This window comes from Ailuropoda melanoleuca, chromosome 3 (assembly GCF_002007445.2).
Source record: "Ailuropoda melanoleuca isolate Jingjing chromosome 3, ASM200744v2, whole genome shotgun sequence".
NCBI classification, from domain to species: Eukaryota; Metazoa; Chordata; class Mammalia; order Carnivora; family Ursidae; genus Ailuropoda; species Ailuropoda melanoleuca.
In genome coordinates, this window is record NC_048220.1 from 58,303,074 (window position 1) to 58,326,790 (window position 23,717).

At 34.7% G+C, this 23,717-nt stretch overlaps 1 protein-coding gene across 2 annotated transcripts in view; it reads right to left on the reverse strand.

Annotated features, from left to right (window-relative positions):
* EDIL3 (EGF like repeats and discoidin domains 3) overlaps nucleotides 1-23,717 on the reverse strand; it is a 407,373-nt gene that overhangs the window by 267,341 nt on the left and 116,315 nt on the right. For both annotated transcript variants that reach the window (XM_019806447.2, XM_011232960.3), the window contains exon 2: nucleotides 18,266-18,394. In XM_019806447.2, the coding sequence (XP_019662006.1) occupies nucleotides 18,266-18,394 (129 nt within the window). The remainder of the gene's footprint in view (nucleotides 1-18,265; nucleotides 18,395-23,717) is intronic.

The following is a 23,717-nucleotide window of genomic DNA, read 5'->3' on the forward strand; positions in this document are numbered from 1 at the left end:
TTTTTAGTAAAATTAATTCATAATCTTTTTGAAAATTTAATATGGGAGAGAGGAAATAGTGCTGCAAAGAGAATGCTGTGTTCTGTGATGAGGGAGGCCATGCGGCAGAGGTTACCTGCACATCACATGTGACGTTCAGATGGTCACAGCACCCATGTTATTTTGTTTCACAGCAACTGACACAAGGAAACTGATACCATCAGGTTCATGTTCCATGGATTTCTGCTTGCTTTATGTGTGAAAAACTGCTCACTTCAACTTCAAGCCATCTCCATAAGTCTGGACAAATGCACTGATCTAAAAAGCAAATCTGTTAAAACCAAAAGAACAAAAAACTAAAAGGTAATGGAGAGACCAGCAATAGTGACCCAAATCTCTGTGGCAGCATCCACTTAAGGAAACCACAAAATCACTGCACATAAAATGTTAATGTCAGAAGAGATTTTGTGATTAAGGGGTTAGCCAAAAAAACAAAAACAAAAACAAAAAACCTGTCAAAATGGGTTAAAGCTTGCATTAGGAGTGTATGTATTAAATCATCTAAATTACCAAATAAAAACTCACCATAAAGTGAATTTTGAAGTAAAATTCATATACATATCAATACATATACATGTAGTATATAAATAGTAATTAAATATTTATTTATAATATAAATAAAAGGACTATACAACGCATGCTGTTCTATAACTTGCTTTTTTCACTGATATTTGCACATATATTTTTCTATGTCAATATACTCAGTGAATATGGGCAGTATTTAATAATGTTTTGTTTTATGGACATATCGTGATTTAACTCTCTATTGAATGATATTTGGATGGAATCAGGGGTTTCTCTCTTACAAATAATATTGCAATGAATAATCAGACTCCATTTTAATAGTGATAGAAACATGAAACAAAAATAAATGACCAGATTTCATTAAATACATAAGCTCATAATACTATGCTCAATATAAAATGTTCACTTTTTGTAAATAAGGCTTTTAAATGATTCTCTTTTATGTCATCAGTCTATCTACAGGAATATATTTAATGCTTTTTTAAATATATTGGACAATATGATATTTGTGCCTCCTTCCTGTGAAAGCTACTCCCACATAGAGCTACCATTAATGGTGACCGAGTAGAACTTTCAGTGTCCTGTGTCCACGTAGTACAGGACACAGAGACAAACGAAATGGCTGAGCTCTGTGCTTGGGCTGATGCAACTTAGGGTTGACCACTGAGTATAATATTCTTATATTAAATAATATAAAACTTCAGTATTTTTTTTTCAAGATTTTATTTATTCGACAGAGAGAGAGACAGCCAGCGAGAGAGGGAACACAAGCAGGGGGAGTGGGAGAGGAAGAAACAGGCCCACAGCACAAGAGCCCGATGTGGGGCTCAATCCCATAATGNATTTTATTTATTTATTTGACAGAGATAGAGACAGCCAGCGAGAGAGGGAACACAAGCAGGGGGAGTGGGAGAGGAAGAAGCAGGTCCACAGCAGAAGAGCCCGATGTGGGGCTCAATCCCATAATGCCGGGATCACGCCCTGAGCCGAAGGCAGACGCCCAACCGCTGTGCCACCCAGGCGCCCCTAAAACTTCAGTATTTTAAGAAAAATAAATGGTGGCATTTGAAGACAGAAAACTGCTTTATTACAAAATCTTGGCATATAATGTTCATGTATATGTGTGTGTGTGCGTGCAAGCAAACATTTAATACGTTAGTTATTTCAAAGATGGTGTTTTACCACTTTTGAAATTTGTGAAGCCTTTTAATAAAATATCATTCCTTTTTCACTGCTTATGTTACAAAGAGGAATTCAGAAATTTTATGATGGCTTTGAAATGATGAGTTCCCAAAATACAGTTCTACAGACTTGGCTTAATTAAAATACCTTTTGAAACTCAAAAGATGAAGGGGAAAAAAAAATAGTGGGCAGGCCTAATTTGAAGAGAGCTCAGACATCTCTGGTGGATCTATGTTTCTCTTTGGTCTAGGGGAATTATTTTTTTCACGTAGTTTGAACTCATCCCAAGGACACTAACTTTAAGCGAGAAAGCTCAGCTTCTACTTGCCTATGTAGAACTCAACTAATCTAATGTGTCACTGAGTTATTCAGCAGTCAGTTAATGACTGCTAAAGAGGATTGTTTTTTTCTCCTGCCTATTAAAATAGAAGGTAAAATTAAATGCTTTCTTTTCAGAATCATTAGGACCTTCTTTAAAGGAAAATAGTCAGTGTATCCACATTCAGGCGTTGATCAAATGACACTGACAATGTGATTTCAATATCTGCAACACGGGTCTCCCTAGGCCAAATTTTTCCTTAATTGAAATGTCTTTAAAGAATTCAACTGATAAAAAACTAGACAGGTCTAACTTTAAGACAACAATATCAAATAAAGGTATAGGACTATTCAGGGAGGGCCCAAGTCCCATTCTCCTTGTCTTTCTGGTTATTTTCAAGTTGTGACTGCATACTGTTAGCTTCTACTCTTTCAAACTGTCAAAACAAAACAATAAAAAAAAAATAACAATCAAGGAAATAGGCTGTTCAGAAAACAGGATGTAAGCAACTTTGAGAAACAAAATATTAAATCCAAACCAGACTTAAAGGTCACTTAGTCCAACCTGCCAAGTAAAAATCTAAATATTCCTTCAAAGTTTCTAGTGGCAGGGAATTTATAATCTCATAAAGAAACATGTCACATTGCTCTCCTAGGGCTAGTGTCTGGAAAACAATGGAATAATAGGGCTCTTTTTTTGACATAACACCCATTCAAATATCTGAAAACAGCTATCATATACCCCATAATTCTCTTCTTAACTGAGATAAACATCTCCACTTAATTTCATATATCATGGCATACACACTGGTCATCATTTTTTTTTAACCTCCTCCTGATAAATTCAAATTTGTCAAGGCCTTTTGAAATACAGCAACAAGAATTTGATCTCCAGATGAGATCTAACTAGGACAAAATACAACGTCCTTAATACTTGCCTTCTTTAGGCTGCTATATTACAACTAATAATCCAACATTGTATTAACTACTAAAAGAGTGAAGAATTAATATCCTTTCCCTCCTTCTTCCAGTCCACCTTACCCTAATTCCCAGAGAGCTAGGGATCACTATCTTATCTTCTTCCTGTCTAAGAGCAAGACTGGGCAGGAAAAAGGGGCTAGGGAGGTAGACATGGGACAAAGGAGGTCATGATTGGGTTGGGGTCAAGAGAGAATATGACTGGCTTACCAGCAATGTTAACAGTTATTTTAGCAAAAGGAAAAAAATTACAAAATTTTGAACTAAGCAAAGCCTTGAACATATTCTTTGAATCTTTTACTTTCTCTCTAGCAAAGAATCTAGTTTGTGTATATTTCATATATAGTGGATTAAGTCCACAGAGAAGAAAAGCAAACACTTGTCTTTGCTGAAACAGTTTCCTTTGTGTCCAGGACTAGGTAACCATCCAGGTGAATATAAATATTTGGTGGCTTCTCATGGGATTTTCCACATGTTGACTGACATTTATAGTCACAGGAGAATATTCTAGAAACTGTCGTTAGATCTTTATACTGTTTTCTCCAGCAAATAATTTCTGGTTAGAAATTCTAGGTTAGAAATTAGCACTAATTTTAGTAAATAAGCCACATTCAGCCTTTCCCAAATCAACTACCTATTAGACCAAGTCTTACTGAAAACAATTACAATAATTAATGAAATGAAACAAAGACCTTGGAGGCAGAATAAAAACGTAATAGAAAAAAATAGTACAATTTAATCCTCCAAAGAAAAGCCCAAGGTAGTACTTAAAAATTATCTCAAATACTGTTCAGTGAAGTGTTCTGTGTTGTTTTTTAAATAATGTTTGTATGTTTCAATAATGTATTATGAAAAGAGGTCAGAGAATCATGATCCTGGGATAATTTTGTTACTAACATTGAAAACTACATTATAAGAATAGTCTGAGAAGATAACTAGAGGTCCTATGCAATATAGGTCCAAATCACCTTGCTGGTCTGACTCCTAATCATCCCTAAAAATACCAATTAACCCAGGCAACCACTAAGACTAATTCTTCCAGAAGGTTCCCAAGCTTCTCAGCTTTATGTTTATCATCCTGCATTTTGCTCAAAATGTTCCCCTCTAATAACTTTGCTGGTGAACTACACTTCCATCCCAGCTAATTTTAAAAGCTATCTTAGCTGTCAAATCTGATCTCTGGGACTCAAAGCAACCTTTCCTCCTGTTGCTACCTATTGCACTTTGTTCTCTTTTTATGATGATTATTTACCACGCTGTGTAATGGCTACTGATGTGTGTGTTTTATAAATCTTTCTCAAATTCAAGTATCTCTAGGGCAGGCTTTTTATTTTGGGGTCACAGACAAAGGGGAGATTAACCTCTGGGGGTTAGGAATAGCTTTTAAAAGTGCTCAATAATATTGGTTAAATGGAAGATCCTAGTGGTCTTTTGTACTCTGTGATCCTATCTTCATGCAAAGCCACCAAGAGCTTATTGTTGATCTAAAACATCTAAGAACCTAATATTAATATGGTATCATAAATTTCAACTTGGTATTTATTATACCTTTACAGATTCTCATTTTGCACTCTTATAAAGAAAAACCAATTCATAAGTTATTTGCTGTAAGCATAAGGAAAGCTATGCTCCTAAAAGGCCAATTCCTAATTATGCAAGCATTACTTACATTACTCATAATTTTCAAATAATAAAACATAGGGTTCTCCTTTTCCCATACCAAGGAAGGTGATTTGTCAAATTATACGTTGAAGGAAGGAAATTTTTGAAAAATTAAAAGCTGACAGCTAAATTGCCCCCAGTTTGCATATTCAAGCACAAGCAGAAAAAAATCCTGACATAAAAAATAATAGATCAGGATTTATTGGACGTCTCAATAATGTTATTAATGACTAAAATGATGGAGGATTATTCAGGAACTTAGAAGTCTGATTTCTGCATGTAGTTCCTGAATTGTCTAAAAGATTTAACTATTTATATTTACTTATTTTATAATTCCTCTGTAGCTCTTATTATAAGCTAAGCACTGTTCCAAGAATCTTACATATATTAACTCATTTAATTTGAACAAAACCCCTTCAAAGTTAGTACGATTACTACCCTGATTTTACAGACAGGAAACTACGGCATCGAGAGGTTAAGCAACTTGCCCAAAGTAACAGAGACAATAAACAGAAGAGCCAGGATTGAATTCAGTCTGTTGAATTCTTAACCACAATACCATGATGCAATCCATTAAAGAATGTGTTCCTACATAGTTCCAAGAAAGCATGCTCAGCATGTGACAAACACTGTAATTAAAGTATTACTATATGTATTATCATATCTCCAGGTTCTTTTATTGTTTCAAAGCACCCATCCCCATATGCGTAACAGGCACAGTTTAATTTGAACACAAACACTGGACCATGGAGAACGCACTGGACAAAACCTCAGGTCTAACACCTGTTCTGCCTGCCTTTGGGCAGAAATCTATGACCTTGGTCTAGTCATTACATTTATCACAGAATCACTTTCCTATTTAATACTGAGATTGGTATTAGCTCAACTGTTTATTTCAAGGTTATTACAAGAATAACATGTATATTAGCATTTTAATGAATAGAGAACTCTAAAAATACAAGACACTACTAAAGGGAAAAGGGTAAGGGAAAAAATGTCCTTGGCATTATGGTGATTCATAAACTGCATATAAAGACTATCTGCCCACCCCCTTCAATGTTCATTACATGATGGCCTGATAGCCAGCATGCCTGGTTGTGAGGGGAGACTTACCACAGAAGTGTGGGGTCAGAACATCATTGTGAAGAATAATATAGCTCGACCTCCATCACTGAATAATTAATAGAAGTTGACCTTAAAGGTCAAAGCATGTTCTAGGATGCATCCTGATTTATCCATTGCCTGGGGGAGCCGAAGCCAGTGATTGAAAGAGAGCTGAACTGACAGAAACTATATCTGTCTTGTTGAAAATGTTTGGCAGCTACCATGCCAATGAGAAACAGTAACAAGTTCTGCACCCAGCTGCTCTCTATGATCTGGATGAAGCACTTGGGTTCTGATTTCTCAATTAAAATCTTACCAGATGAAGACATCATGGAGATTTAGCAACATGCCATGAAAAGAAGGTGCTGATTCCCATTTGAAATTTGCTCTATTTTTCAAGGGTTAGTACTTAAGAAAACACCCTAAGACTGGCTCCGTCTTTTGCTGAGGAAACAAAATTGTATCCTCCTTACTTTATTTTCCAAGCCTTGATTAAAACAAAATAGAAAGAACAATAAATATTGATTGCTGTGAATTTTAAATCATAGTTTGATGAGTTTTATACTTTCAAAGGGAAAAATGTAATATATTCCAAAGAGGATTCTGCCCAAACTCTCACTCATTATATGACTCATTTAAAAATTATGTGTTGTCACTGTACTTTAAATAACATGGATTACAGAATCTGCCTCCACACAAATACTCTGATTTAGATAAACTATTGTAGAGTACAAAGTTACCTGGAGGTGTCACCCAATTTTCCTATGGCTTTAGGCACTGTGGCCAAATAAACCTTCACACAATGATATCCACTTGAAGCTCCTTGAGAAAAGATTTTATGCTTTCTATTTCAATAGTAACCACTATGCTTTACTTTACTAATCCCTCATCACAAAGAGCATGATTTCAGCACATAGTAGGTACCAATAAGATTTGGTGATTAATTAATTTATCTAACTTATGAATATTACATACTACAGGATTTCTACTAGTTCTAAGAAATAAATTTCAACCTATCAACACACTTCTTTGCAATGATTTCTTAATGCTTCTCTCATCTCCTTCTCTTCATTCTATCTTCAACTAATGGTAAGAGGACAGATGAGAGCAAATGCTCTATGATTCAGCCAATCGGCTTTCAGTTTCCATTGAGTACTATTAATCATTTTCCCACTCCCTACCTTTATCTAACCTTCATAGGTTCTCTTTATCCAGTTATCTTAAGTCAGCTCCATACTCTACATGCTCGAGAGCCATTATTAGGACTTTTCTGCCTATTCTCTCTTATTGGTTTGAATTCTAGAGAATAGTCCTTTCCTCATAGCTTTTATCAACCAAACCAGACCTTAAGATGTGTTTATAGTTTGTCCTTTTTTAAATAATCTGTGGCCTTAAGTAATAATTGTTTAAGTGGAAAATAAAAGGGAATGTGGTTTTTACATATTATTTTAAAACTGCAGGGACATGTGGGTGGCTCAGTCAGTTGAGTGTTCTCTTGGGCCCAGGTCATGATCCCGGGGTTCTGGGATAGAGCCCCGTGTTGGGCTCCCTGCTCAGCAGGGAGTCAGCTTCTCCCTTTCCCTCTGTCCCTCCCCCCTGCTCTGTCTTTGTCAAATAAATAAATAAAATCTTAAAAAAAAAAAAACCTATATTTGATGAGATAACAATCTCTTTGTTCTTCAAGTGTGTTTTTCTCCTCTAAAATTTTATGTGCAAATATATCTTCTCCTCTACAAACTGAATGACTGCAAATCCACATTATTATGATTAAGTAGATCTAAGCCCATTAAACTTTCTTTTCATTATAAATCCATCATGATGAACTGCTTAGACTTTTCTATACAATCTTACAAAAGTAAATTCTCAAATAACTCTTAACCCAACCATTAACTTTAAAAATTTAGTCTAAGGAAGTGCCTGGGTGGCTCAGTCATTTAAATGCTGACTCTTGATTTCAAGTCAGGTCATGGTCTCGCCCTATGTCAGGCTCTGTGCTCAGCGGGTAGTCTGCTTGAGATTCTTCCCTCTGCCCAACCCACCTCGCCGGTGCTCTCTTTCCCTCTCTCTTTCAAATAAATAAATCTTTAAAAAATGTTATTTTTAATGTTATTCTTAACCATAAATCAAATGCAATGAACTCAATTAAAAAGAAACAAACAATAGGTATAACTGTTAGAATCAAAAAAAGAGATTCGTGTTGAAAATTAAGAAGAGAAAACCAAATAACTATATGAAAGGTCGTAAAGATTGTTGGGCATGTTTTAACTATTTTATGTCATCTATTAGTCCTCTTTTCCATGAAAGTGCTCAAGCTGGCAGAGAACATTTTTCAAGGTTAATGCTAAATTTGCCACTTAGCCTAATCACTTTAGGACAGCAATTTTCAGTTTCATAAATGTGCAGAATTGTACATTTTGGCAGTGCCACAACAGACTTCATACCATTCCATTTGGAATTCGATTAAACGAAAACTTAATGTCACTTTCCACTTTTACTTTTCTAATTTTTTAATATATTTCCTCAAATGAACAGAAAATAATCAAGTTTTCCCTTTTTTAAGAGAGCTTTTACTTTTTCCTCCCGTATAAAGAAACAGACTACCCTCATAGCCAGTAACATAAATAAATACCTACAAACATATCTACATGTTCATCAACTTTGTGTATTGCCAATAAAAACTGTTAATTTTTTTTAATTTAAAAAGTAAAAGGAAAGCGACTATCTAACAATCTATAGTAGGCTGTAAAACCATCCACAAATTCTTTCCCCTCTTGCATCTTCACCTTTTCAATATGAAGTGGCAGGTCCTCCTACCAAAACTTTGTTAAATAAAGTGACACAAACTGAGATTTGAAAAGTGCTTTTAATTTGGGCTTGATCTTTCTTACTGCTCTTGGGACCTCTGTACCACCACATAAGGAAGCCTGATCTAGCAAAGCAAGTTATCTCAGCTGAGCCATGGTCTACTACCCAACACCAGTCAATCACAACACCTAAGTTATTATCAGAATTGAGAGAAAAATGGTTGTTTAAACCCATTAAATTTGTAATGATTTCTTAAGCAGAAAAAACATAATGATACACATCCACTATCATTTCATTCACAAAAGTATTTATCCCCAAGCAATAAAAAGGTTATACTCCCAGAAAGAAAAAAGACAATGGTTAAATTGTATACATCAATATTTCTTTTAATGTGTTATGTTTTCTTTTCTTACAAATAAAAACTTTACTACAGATTGGCTCTTATCTTTCTTCTGGGCAAGAGAGGATGTCTGTGCTTGATATTTTCTAAGGTTCTTTGATATTTTGGGTTCTTTTTTTGGGGGGGAGGAGTTAATATATGATTGTTAGGGCTTGGAATAGCAAGCTAACAAATTCTAATCATTAGAATTAACAATAAAGTAGAAACATTTTATTTATTTATTTTTAAAAGATTTATTTATTTATTTTGAGAGTGAATGTGTGGGGTGAGGGGTAGAGGGAGAGAGAGAGAGAGAGAGAACCTAAAGCAGACTCTCCACTGAACACAGAGCCCAATGTGGCACTCCATCCCAGGACCCCAAGGTCATGACTTGAGCCGAAATCAAGAGCTTACCTACTGAGCCACCCAGGTTCTTCTAAAGTAGAAACATTTTAATATTAAGAAGCTAATTGTTTATAAGGTATGCTATAGAAATATTTACATATGTAAAACAAAATTAATTTTCTATAATATGTATAAAATAAATGGCAAAAAAATTTACCCTTAAATCCTTAACTCTGCCATCTTAACTGTACAGTTCTATTCATTTATATGAACATGCATTTAATTCTTCTTATTATCAGTGAAGTTAAATAAATATAACTCTGAAAATGAATCCCAAATGTCCAGTTGACTGGGAAATTTCTTAGCAATCATCCATGGCTAGCAGTTTTTGAGAAACTATTTTAGTCTATGCAGAATAGCTCTCATTATGGTAATTTCTAGAAATATGGATTCAATCATGAGATATCCTTCCTTAGTCCAAGAAGTAATCTTAAGGGAGAAAAAATGACAACTACTCGTAATTTTATCTAACATATAAAAAATTTAATTGAAATTTATCAAATCTCTCATTTTGCAACCAAAGTTTAGAAAACTAAAAATAGCCTTGCTTTACCCAACAAATCTACTTAAATCTTGTTAACATTCTGATATTTCATGATCACTAACAAGAAGTCTTTCAGATGGTGTCAGCCTTCATTACATTATTTGATATTCTGACAGCGATCACCTTCTAAAAGGTAAACATGAATACAGCTATTCATGGGACAAGATGTACAGTGCAAATTGTTGTTGTTTTAATTATGAGACGTTATGTTCCTGGGGTAAATGTAACCAATTTCTTATAATGAAATGGAAGCAGGAGGACAGATTAACAGTGATGAGCTCTGAGGGCTACAAATTTAAAAGAACCTGAATTCATGTTAGAAAAGGAATACCAATTACCAAAGGAAATAAGTTTGGATGGAATATGATAGAAGAGAACAGGAGAAGACAGAACAGGACCTTCATGTTTATTAATTTTTCTAAATGAGAAAACCTGGTCAGAAGCCAGTGCCACTACAGAGAAGATAGAGGAAGAATTACAAATGACATAATATGCTGCTTCTGTTATCCTCAAATGAACTACTCTCATCACATAGGTACGCTGAATTTTTTTCTAAGTGACGATGGATTTTAAATTACTACCAAATTCCAATGTTTATGTCTTTTGGTTTCCGACTGATAGTTTTAATAGGTTAAATGTATCCTAAATATTATTGAAATATCTATGTGAGTCAGCAAACATAGTTTATTCTTAGTAAAACACAGGCTTAGGCTTTATGTCATATTTCTTAGTCATAATGACATTAGAATTCCATCTTAAAGGAAAAACCTCCCTTGGTCCAAACTCCCCTTTCAATTAACATGCTCTCTCCCCATATCTTATGCAATGAATTTGCCTCAGTTCCACTCTTTGTTCAAACATCAATTTCTCAGTCTTTCTTAATACACTTTCCTAAAAATGTACCTCCTCTTATCCTCCCTCACAGTTGTCTTTATTTTTCTTTTTGGAACTTACCTTGATAAGTGTGATGGTTTACTCTCTAATTCCCCATTTGACTAGAAGAGCTATAACGCCAAAGCCTATTTTTCAGTACTTATATCCTCAGTGCCAAGAACAGTGTCTGGCATATAGCATATATGCAACAAATATTTGATGGATGAATGAATAAACAAATAAATAAATAAAGTGATAATATTATAGCCATTTTTTAAATTAAAGACTTGATTTTGGGGGACAGTTTTAAGTTCACAGCAAAATAGAGAAAGGTACAGTTTTCTCCCATATAGCCCCTAAACTCCACATATGCATAACCTCACCATTATTAACATTCCTCACCAAAGTGGTGCATTTATTTTTTTTCTCATTGTTTTAATTAACTAATTAATTATTTTATTATGTTATGTTAGTCACTATACAGTACATCATTAGATTTTGATGTAGTGTTCCATGATTCATTGTTTGTGTATAACACCAAGTGCTCCACGCAACACGTGCCCTCCTTAGTACCCATCAACAGGCTAACCTATTCCCCTCCCCCCCACCCGAAACCCTCAGTTTGTTTCCTGGAGTCCACAGTCTCTCATGGTTCATCTCCCACTCTGACTTACCCCCACTTCACTTTTCCCTTCCTCTCCTAATGTCCTTCATGCTATTCCTTATGTTCCACATGTAAGTGAAACCATATGATAATTGCCTTTCTCTGTTTGACTTATTTCATTTAGCATAAGCCCCTCCAGTTCCATTCATGTTGATGCAAATGGTGGGTATTCATCCTTCCTGAAGGCTGAATAATATTCCATTGTGTATATAGACAACTTCTTTATGCATTCGTCTGTTGAAGGGCATCTCGGCTCCTTCCACGGTTTGGCTGTTGTGGACATTGCTGCTATGAACATTGGGGTGCATGTGCCTCTTCTTTCCACTACATCTCTATTTTTGGGGTAAATACCCAGTAGTTCAATTGCTGGGTCACAGGGTAGCTCTATTTTTAACGTCTTGAGGAATCTCCATACTGTTTTCCAGAGTGGCTGTACCAGCTTGCATTCCCAACAACAGTGTAAGAGGGTTCCTCTTTTTCCACATCCTCACCAATATTTGTTGTTTCCTGTCTTGTTAATTTTTGCCACTCTAACTGGTATAAGGTGGTATCTCATTGTAATTTTGATTTGTATTTCCAGAGTGGAGCATTTGTTACATTTGATGAACCTATATTTACACATCATAATTATCCAAAGCCCATAGATTGCAGCAGGGTTCACTCTTGGTATTGTACATTGTATGGATTTGGGCAAATGTATAATGATATGTTTCCAACATTACAATATCATACAGAGTATTTTCACTGCCCTAAAATCCTCTGTGTTCTGCCTACTGTGTTTTTCATCTTAAATTTCACTTATTACTAGTTTATAGAAAAAAGATTGATTTTTTATATTAATCTTGCATTCTATAATCTTGCTATAATTGCTTATTAGCTCCAAATATTTTTGGTTGACTGTTTAGGATTTCTTTCTACATAGATGATCATGTCATCCATGAAAGGATAGCTTTATTTTTCCTTCCCAATATGTATACCTTCATTTTTTCCCCCTTGTCTTACTGCATTGGCTAGTAATTCCAGTACAATGTTAAAAATAGTGATATTGTTTCTGATCTAACTGTAAAAGCTTCAAATTTCTTACCATTAAATATGATTTTAGCTGTAGGATTTCTTTTTAAATGTTTTATTTAAATTCAATTTAGTTAATATATACTGTATCATTAGTTTCACGGGTAGAATTTAGTGAATCATCAGTTGCATGTAACAACCACTGGTCATTACATCAAGTACCCATCACCCAGTTACCCCATCCCGTCACCCACCACCCCTCTAGCAACCATCAGTTTGTTTCCTATAGTTAAGAGTCTCTTATGGTTTGCACCTCCCTCTCTGTTTTTATCTTATTTTTTTTAGTGTTTTTTAATTATATTATGTTAGTCACCATACAACCTCATTCTTCCATGGTGTGTGTGTGTGTGTGTGTGTGTGTGTGTATATATATATATATATATATATATATATATATATATATATATATTATTTTTTTCCTTCCCTTCCCCTATATTCATCTCTTTTGTTTCTTAAATTCCACATGAGTGAAATCATATCGTATTTGTCTTTCTCTGACTGACTTATTTTGCCTAGCATAATATCCTCTAGTTTCATCCACATCATTGCAAATGGCAAGATGTCATTCTTTTCGATAGGCTGAGTAATATTCCATTGTGTATGTGTATGTATGTATGTATGCATGTATATATCTGGGCCCTTTCTATAGTTTGGCTATTGTGGACACTGCTGCTATAAGCACTGGAGTGCATGTGCCCCTTTGAATCACTATTTATAATAGATATTTTTTTTATCAAGTTGAGGAAGTTTCCCTGTGTTCCTAGCCACTTTTTAAAAATCTTGTATCTAGTTCTTCCATGTGCCACAATCTAGCTCTTTTTCCACAACTCCAGCAAAACTGATGTTTGCAATATCATCTATCAGTCACACGTAATCAAGGTAAATGTTTATCTTGGTCAACTTCCCTATCATATTTGATACTGCTGATCACACATGCCTTGAAACATGATTTACCCCTACCTTTTGGGCTGCAATAGGTTTCTCTTCTAACTTTCTGACCACTCCTTCTCAGACTCCTTTATAAACTTAACTTTCTCTACCTATTGCTTAATTATTGATGAACTTCTTAGCAGTTTCCATTCTTAGGTCTTCTTTTCAAAATTTATTCTGCTTGTGGGCTGATTTATACACTCCCTAAATTTATACAATTTATACAATAACTGTCTGTGTTATTATAACTTACAAATCTATGCCTGACTTCTTAACTAATATCTAGCAAATTCCTCCAATTCAATATGTGAAATACTCAATTCATTTTCTGCCCCTCAATACATGTATCTTCAATTTAAATTACCTCAGTAAATGGCATCAAGTTGCTTAGGCCAAAAACTAGGGATGCTTCTTCTTATTCCTGCCTTTCTCCACACTCCTTTTACTGAATAACCCTGTAAGTCACCAATAATTATCTACTGTATCCTTTAAATACTCACTGGCTTTCTCTTTTCTGTTCCCTTTGTTGCCCAAGATAAACTACCATGTCTGACCTGGTCTCCTGCAGTAGACTTCAAATTGTTCCCCTGCCTAACTGTGTTCTACTTTTTTTTCCATATTGTCATATGACAACGATCTTATAAAAGTCCAAATTCCTTAAAACGTCATGCAGAATCTGCCACCACTGCCTTCTCCAGATGTGTCGGGCCACTATGTGTCTTCCTTTTAAACTCTAGCCACATTGAATTTCTTGCAGCTCATGGAATTATGACTTTTCTTATCTCTAATCTTTTCTAAATATTATTTCCTCTGTCTGAATACTTTTATCTTTCAGCTTGCCGGATTGGGATTAATTTTTATAATCATATGAAGATGTTATTTTTTCAGGTAAGCATGTACTCCCTGACATCTGGCTTAAGATGAGACACCTGCTTTATATTCTTATGACTCCATAGGCTTTCACTATCACAACACCCATCATATTCATCTATTTATTTATTTACCTGCTTTCCTAGCTAAACAGTAATTTCTGTAAATTTGTGTACCATTGCATTCCACCACATTTGTAACTATTACTTAGCAGGTACTCAAAAGATATATAAGAAAACTAAGATTTTTTTTAAGTTAATCACTTATTTTGTTTTCTTTGATTGCAACATACTATGTATTTGAGTTGTAAAAGTTCATAATTTCTATTATTTTCTAGGTTAATTTGACAGCACACAGAGAAGAATTATGTCATGGAACATAGATAATTTAATAATTTCTAAAATTTTCATATACAAATTCTAAACTATTCACTGGTAATAGAAATCTCCATATGAAATAAACATGTCAATATTTGGCTCCAAATTACACAGTGCCATCTAGGAATGTGAGCAGGTAATTAGGAAGAAATCTGGGGCTTAACCACATGGTGGTCTATCTACAAGTCCCCTGGAGAAAGAAGAGCATCCAGTGCACATCTGTGCAAACATTGGGTAGTCTGGCCGATGTCTTCAAATCTGAGGATGTGAAGTAGGTTCTTTTCCCCTTTCGTTCAATCAGGGAAATATTTTCCTACTGCCTTTTGTGGCTTTCAGAAGTGAGTTGTAATAACCCTAAGAGGCTGAGAACACTGAAGTGTGGAGGTATGTCTGAACAGGGAGATGTGTGTGGGAGAGACAGATGAAGAAAAAGAGAGACAGATGTAAGAGATGGATATTAGAGTGTAGAGACAGATCAAGAATTAAATCTAAGAGAAACAACGTCGTCTTGTGAATGAAGTTCACAAATCCGAGCAAATCAATTTCTCCAAGGTTCCACACATACTACAGAAATGTAGGTGATACGAGGATTGATTGCAAATGCAGGGAAGTGTTTTGTGCTTACCTGACACTAGATGCTTTGGGAAGGAAGAATAAAAGCACAAAACTGGATGAGGATCTCTTTTGAAATAAGAGCATCAAGAACTTAAAATGAAGTTACTACAAAGTAATGAAGTTGAGGTAAAATCAAGAAGTGATTTTTATCTCTAAGAATAGTATATATTCAAAAGTCTCTTTCCTAGATGTACTACAATGAACAGAGTATCTGTTTGGTTGTAGAATGAACAAATTTAAAACTGGGATCAAAACAAAATTTCTTCTAAGTAAATATAGAAAAGATTTTGTTTCCTTTGTAAATTAAGAATAAGAAGATTTAGAATTCATATAATCACAGAATTTATATGGCTTAAAGGTTAGAATAAAGCTTGGCCACATCTTGATCTTTGGGGAAGATTTAATGTGTAAGTAAAAACACATCAATGGCGACAACTAAAATCTTCTGTCTTTTAAGATATTACATTAAAATACCTACAGCTTTTTTGGGGGGGTTGTATAAAATTCTAGTACACTCTAGTATACTGCTTTCTGCACTGGTGCTATCTAAAGATATGGAAAGAACAACAGAAATGATCCACCAAAGTAATAGATTTTTTTCAAACAAAAAATGCAGGATGGTCTTTAATGATCTAATATTTCATATATTTTGTTCCAATAAGTGGTTTTAAAAATGTGAAGAAAAAACTCAGGTAGGCTAGATATTAAAAGCACTGCTACTAAATGTTTTTATTTAACAAATATTCAGTATTGCCTTATTATATGCAAGAAAACATGGAGTTGAGAAAGAAAGGCAAGAAAGGTAATACATGTCTGTCCTAAGGAGGTATCTAACCTGACAGTTGTGTTTGAGTTCCCCCTATTTCTCACTTACAAAAAAAAAAAAAAATTATTTCACAAGATAGCAAAGTTATTTTTAAGAAACTATGGACATTTTTTTAAACTTTTAGGGTACTTGTTTTCTATTATTTTAAAATAAAAGCAAGACATTAAATTAGAATTGGTGTAACAAATATGCTATGCTAAATGACAAAGCAAATATAAAATGCATATATTTCTTACAAGAACTCTTAAATATATACCATGGAAGAAGGAGGTTTCTTAAAACATATAATAAAAAATATAGATTAAGATAATATACTATAACTACCTTACTTCTGAATAGCATAAGTATTTTAATAATATATGATAATGAATCTGAGGAAAACCTAATTCTATAACCATTGGATTTCCTACAGTCTCATTTGAACTACCAGACTATGGCAGTATATTTAGTTTTTAAAGTGTTATTGCCCGTTGTCTCATTTTTCTGATAAAATGATAAAAATTGAGTTAATTAAAAAATATGGACCAAAGAATTCAAGTATTTATTTAAAAAATCCATGAAGATACTGATTTTTAAATTATTTAAAGACATTGCCTCTTTAATTCCAGATCTGGCTCTTAGAAAATAGCAACAAAAACATTATATACTACAAATGTAAGGCACTGTCAGTTTGGGGTTAGCAGGCTTAAAATATAACACTAAAGTTTTATTCTATTCATCTATTCCTGTTAGGAATATTTATGATTATAATTTTCTTCAGAGATATAGACTTTCCTGAGGATATGGTTCTCATATTAAACTCTGAAACTCACCGTACATATTTGGAGACTGGGTCAAAGTGGTTACAACAGTTTTATTTCAGTGGCACTGTATCAAACCCCCTACACTAGCAGTGAGTTAATAAAAGCCTTAGAGAATTATACTGAAATGAATTAAATGAACAAAGTACCTTTCTGTAATAATATAACTATTTCAGAAATAATACATTCTTACTAATGTCATATAAAAAATACAAGAAAACACATTTAACAAATAGAGCACGCTAAAATCCAAAAACTAGTGGTCAAAAATGGCAAATTAATAGTTTTATTTTATTATTCTTTCTTTCATTCAATCAGTAGTTATTGGGCTTCTACTATGCATAAAAGTACTAGGTTTCGTGCATTAGATACAGTGATGAGTAACTCAAACTGGTCCCTTACTATAGACACTATTGCTCTCTTCTTCTAAACTATTTTTCAAAAACCATCAAAACCTCTAAGTTTTCCAAGGTTTCTGTTGGTTGACAGAAATTTAACCCAAAACATGTTTAGTTTTCCTATATAGAACAGATACAGTTCACTTTTTATTTTTCTTAGTACTGATGTGAAAAAAAAAAAGGAATTTCTTCAAACTTAATCATTGTATTACCTTTAATCAGAGAGAAAAATCTTTATACAAATTTACACAGTGTTAAATTATTCGAAGTACAGCTATTTCCTTAATGGGAACAATTTGGAAATTATGGAAGTTACCTTGAATCCATAACTACACATACCAAAGTACTTCACAGATGAAAAAAAAAATTGAAATATGGTCAATGACTAATCAGTATTTGCAAAGCAAAGTTTTTGAGAAGACTCTGAAGACCAATGCAGCTGAAGCATCATCTTTCATCTATTTATAGTCTTAGAAAAGTAATGATTAGAAGAGCTACAAAATACTGATATTCTCAGTCACTAAAATAAGTTCAATTTTATTTAGAGTGGTTAATTTAAATAAATGGACTCGGGAATTATTTTTTCAGAGAATGAAATTTTAAATGTATATTAATATCAGAGAAATAAAAAATTTATTATATTCAAGTAATTCTTGTAGTGACTTTGAAGTATAGTGTTAATCACTAAAACATATTTTTAAATTATTTGAGAATACCACCAATACAAATATAACAATTATAAAATAGAAATTACAAAATTGAGAGTACTACAGAGGAGGAAACTGATTCGCAACATACAGCAATCTTGTGCAGAATACCCATGCTGCACCGTGCCAAATTTGTCAGTCACTCATGCAAACAAAGAGGATAACTACTGAAATGCTTAAATCTTGCACTTACCAACCTCCACAACACTAGAACAGTTGGGATCTGTGAAGCCATCTGGACACTCACAGGAAAAGGAATTGTCAGACAATCCTGACAAACAAACACCTCCATTTTCACATGGATTGGGATCACAAACATCACCTGAGAAATAAGAAACAGATAATGAATTTTCATTGGTCTCAGGCACTGAAATACACTATTTCATACTCCATCTTCCTTTGGTAAAGTCATCATACTGTTTAGATTTACATTTGAATCCATGTGCTTTTAAAAGAGATGGTATATAACATAAAATTAAATTTTCTAATTCAAACACTGCATACTGAGTAGCATACTCAAAGTTATTAACTCAGGTTGGCCTTCCTTCATTACATGCAAATGAAATATTGTCTGATTTGTTAAAGATTAACCAAAATATCTCCAGTAGACTGATTTATTAATTCCGCCAATAAAAAAAAAAAAACTTTCTAAATCCACACACTTAACTCTGTAACTTTGCAATTTCTCTCACTAAAGGAGTGGATTTATTTCTGGATCCTTAGAATCTGCACTTATTCATGTGACTTGCCTGGCCAATAAGACGTTAGCAGACTTGAAGCCAGCAGAGGTGTGAAAAAACACTTGAATATTTCTACTTCTTGGAACCCTGTCAGGGCCATGCGAATAAATTCAGGCTAGCTTGCTTAAGAGAGGTGAGAGAAACATGGAAGAGTAAGAAAGAAACTGCCACAGAGAAGTAAATTGTGCCATAACAAAAATCTATACTATGTGGCCTCAGCTTTGGCACTGGGTGGTTGTTGGTACTGGTGGAACCTGGAAAGGCACTGAAAGAAAGACTACAGGAGGCTAGGAAAATGTGAGGTTGCCCTATGTTATGTAGAGAAAAGCAAGTGGTAAGGTTGTCAGCTGGGAAAACTTTGGGGACAGAAAATATACCTAATGATCTTTTAAATATGAGTAATGAGATTTCCAGGCAGAATGTTAAAGTTTAACTGGCTTTTAATAGCCACAATGATTAGGTACTATAAGAAAGAGATGTGATAAATAAAGAACTGATGAGTCTGAATGTAAAGGAATAAAGAGAGACCAGGATTTGATATAACCAACCAACCAAGCACAATGAAAACTGTAACTCAATGCCGGCCTCTCAAACCAGTGAAAGATCAAATCCGGAGCTTTGTTGGAAAGACATGGCCTCAACATAAACATCAAATTGAGGATATGGCTAGCAGGCCCTGATGAAAATATTTCAAATAATTCAGACACAGCCTGAAAGACCCTCCAGGCTAAATAAAAGGGCCTCTACAAGTCTTAAAGTTATTATCTTTAAACAGCTTGACACAGCCAAAGTAGCACTGATTAAGTCTTGAGTGAAAAGCAGGCTTCAGACAAAGTCATGGGTGTGGTTTTATTGCACAGAGAAGATATAAATCAGATTCAGACAAGCCCATAGAGTTTTTAAGGGAGCTTTATAGGGGAAAGTGCCACTGCCCAGATTAAAAAAGAAGGAGGTTTTTCATATTTACAAAAGCCATTTGTGTCCCCACTTCCTACTACTTTGTATTTCTTGGGAACTTTATTCCGCTTTCCCATGACTTTCCAGCTTTTCCTAGACTAATGACTTAAAGACTAGAAAAATAAAAATGGAGGTTAAGATTTTGTCACATTTATAAAGCAAGTCATTAGCTATATTAATAGGATAGGTAAAAATACTGCATTAGCAGTGGAATGGCTATTAGAAAAGACAGTCATGAAATAAGTGAATAAATGAAAGAACGAATATGTTTTGGCAATATCATAGAATTTAGTATGGCTAGACCATGGATTCTTTGGTTAGGAATGCCTGAGAAAGTATAAACATGTGATTAGTAATGATTAAAAGGAATACATACAAATGGCTAACAGACACATGAAAAAACGTTCAACATCATTAGCCATCAGGGAAGTTCAAATCAAAACCACATTGAGATACCACCTTACACCAGTTAGAATGGCAAAAATTAAAAAGACAGGACACAACAAATGTTGGCAAGGATGGGGAGAAAGGGGAACCTTCTTACACTGTTGGTGGGAATGCAAGTTGGTACAGCCACTCTGGAAAACAGTATGGAAGTTCCTCAAGACATTAAAAATAGAGCTACTCTATGATCCAGCAATTGCACTATTGGGTATTTACCCCAAAGACACAGATGTAGTGAAAAGAAGGGGCACATGCACTCCGATGTTCATAGCAGCAATGTTCACAATAGCCAAACTGTGGAAGAACCCAAGATGCCCTTCAACAGACGAATAGATAAAGATGTGGCTTATATATACAATGGAATATTACTCAGCCATCAGAAAGGATGAATACCTATTATTTGTATCAACATGGATGGAACTGGAGGGGATTATGCTAGGTGAAATAAATATAACAGAAGACAATTATCACGTGGTTTCACTAATATGTGGAATAGCGAGGACCATAGCGGAAGGGAAGGAAAACTAAATGGGAAGAAATCAGAGAGGGAGACAAACCATGAGAGACTCTGGACTCTGGGAAACAAACTGAGGTTTATAGAAGGGCAGGGGTGCGGGAATGAGGTAACCAGGTGATGGGTATTGAGGAGGACACTTCTTAAGGGTTGTGATAAGCGCTGGGTGTTATATGCAAATAATGAATTATTGAACACTACATCAAAAACTAATGATATACTATATTTGCTGGCAAACGACATAAAAAAAAAGAAAAAACCTCTTAAATGGAAAAAAAGTAACAACGTAATGTATAAGATGAAGAGCCAATGAATGTTTTAACATGTAATTTAAAGTTTTGACATGGTCATATCTATATTTTAAGATGAATATCCTCGTAGCATTTTACAGACTGCATTTGAATGGGGAGACTGACGACTGATAGAAATATTCAATAGACTTTCTAGCTCTTTATATATCTAGGTAGCTAGCCACTCAGCCGTTCCTTCATTAATCCATCCATTTGTCCATCTATCATCCCATTCCTTGAGTACCTATTTTATAGCAGGCACCGAAGTCAGTGTTGGGCATACAGAACTAAAGATAGTCTTTACCATCAAGAAGTGCAGAGTCTACTATGCGAGATAAAAGGCATGAACAAGTACCACACATAGTAAGATCTGTAATTGGTATACATGATCCAAAATGTAGGATCAACAAAGACTTCTAAAAGGATTCAGTGCTGTCAGATGATAGAGTAGCGGAGGGAGTACCTGCTCAACATTCTAGGCAAAGGGAATAGCATATACGAAGGAGAAAGATCATGGCTCATTCCAGGAACTTCAAGGAGGCCACAATAATTAGAGCATAGATGTGTATGAGAAATAGAGAGAAAGCAGCTCAGAAAGTAGTATGGTCATATAAATAAAGGCCCTGTATATGCTGTGCCAAAAATTTTGAAGTTTATCTTTAAACACTGGAAAATCATAAAATGACTTTATGCACGGGAAAGTATATGATCACATTTGTGTTTTGGAATGATAATTCAGGCAGCATTGTATTGGATCAAATGGAAGAGCCAAGGCTGAGGGCAAAAGGACTAAGCATTAATCTCTTGAAGTAGTCCCAGCAAAAACTGATTTTCTTAACCCTTTTCAGAGACAGCTATGAACGGAGAATGCAAAGGTGGGACCATTCAATCCCCATTCAGCTCATAAATACTGAGTAATAAAACAGGAAATGAAAGTCCCCCCAAATCACTACTATTCCTCTCCCCAGATAATCTAGAAGTAAAGGCATTACTATGGAGATTTTCTAGAAAGAGGCAATCATCAGTTTGAAAGGGATATCATCCCTCGCTGCCTTAAGTTTGAGCAAAGCAACATGGTTTTGTATGGTCAGATTAACATTGGCATCTACTAAACCAGGACATTGCATGAAGATAAATATGAACACCACAATTTTTTTTTAATGAGACATCAGTCATAACTCTGTGTTTTCACAATACTACAAAAAGAGGGGTTCTTTATTCCCTAGACCAGGATCAGTTGTTGCGGCAATGTCAACAGATGAAGGAACATTGTAGATATTTATATTCATTTATTTACATTGACAGAAGTAATGTCTACAGGAGAAAGGCATGAGTGATATCCCAGAGGTTCTCAAGCATACGGACTACTTTGATATATTTATCCAAAATCAAGTACCTTTCATTCTTACCCCTTTCACTCCTATAACCAAGTTACTGCATAGTTTATTAACGGATGTGAGTTTACAGTCCTGATAAAGCGGGGACAACATAAGGCTGGAATGCCTGGTCCCTTTAATTATCCCATCATGACAGGAAGTTTTTGTGTCCTGAGAAAACTATGTTGGTATGTGCGCTACCCTTTCTAGGTGATAATACTTCATCTAATCAGTTTTTTACCAGGTGTGGTATGCCAGTCAAACGATGCTTCTATGGTCAAAATAAGACAGGATGATCGTTCACCTCTCACTACTATCTTGTAGATACCAGCTGCTGTTTAGCTGACCTGTTTATTCTCTCTTGCCCTTGAATGTTTTTGTTCTTTTTTGCTTACTAGTCTACTTATTTCTGATACATTGTATGCTTGTGAAAATTCATCGTATATGTTATCCCCCTTTTTGATATTTACTCAGTGTCTTTTTGAAAGGTAGGAAAGAGGTCATAGTTTTGACCAAAAAAAAAAAAATGTACGAGGTAGAATCAAGATAACACTATGACCAAATTGATGTGGGGATTGAGGGAGAACAAGGAATCCGGATTGACGTCTAGAGCTCCTACATGTATGACTGAGTGGTTATCTTTCATAAGGAAATTTAATGGACTTAATTTTAAAGGAATTATTGTGTCTGAAAATTCTGTGGGACATCCAAAATGAAAATGTCCCATAAAGCTACTAACACGCAGATATGGAAATGGACAGATTTTGCTACAACATGGACTGTTAAGTATGGATGTGAAAACTATATTTCAGTGAGTCTTTGAAGAAGGGCAGAGGAGGGGAGAGGGGAGTAAAGAGAAGAGAAGAGGTCCTTGGGGATACCAACAAATAAGTGAGGAAAAATAAGGAAGAGTCTTTAAAGAGAAAAAAAAAAGGAAATTAGTGCTAGGCCCTTTCCACTTCAGTACAAATATTCAGTTCATTCACTTAGTGACTTAGTATGTCAAGGTCTGTCCGAGATTAATAAAGGTCCCACATGTACCAGTGTTAGATGGACAATGTCAGCAGAAAACAAAATTTGGGCATTGGATAAAGTAGAGGGTAGACGACAGAAGCCCATCAAACATAACTAGGGTTATTATAGACTGTGCTTTAAATCTGCTTCTCCACATCTAATTATGAAATGCACTCCTGTGTCAGATGGGTTCTCCATGAAGTAAAGGCTAAGACAAAGTTAAGAGTGCAACAAATTTATGAAGAAGTAATGTCTGTGAAAGATAAATGAGGAGAAAGCAGTAATGGGCAGGAAAAGCCTTCAGCCTGTG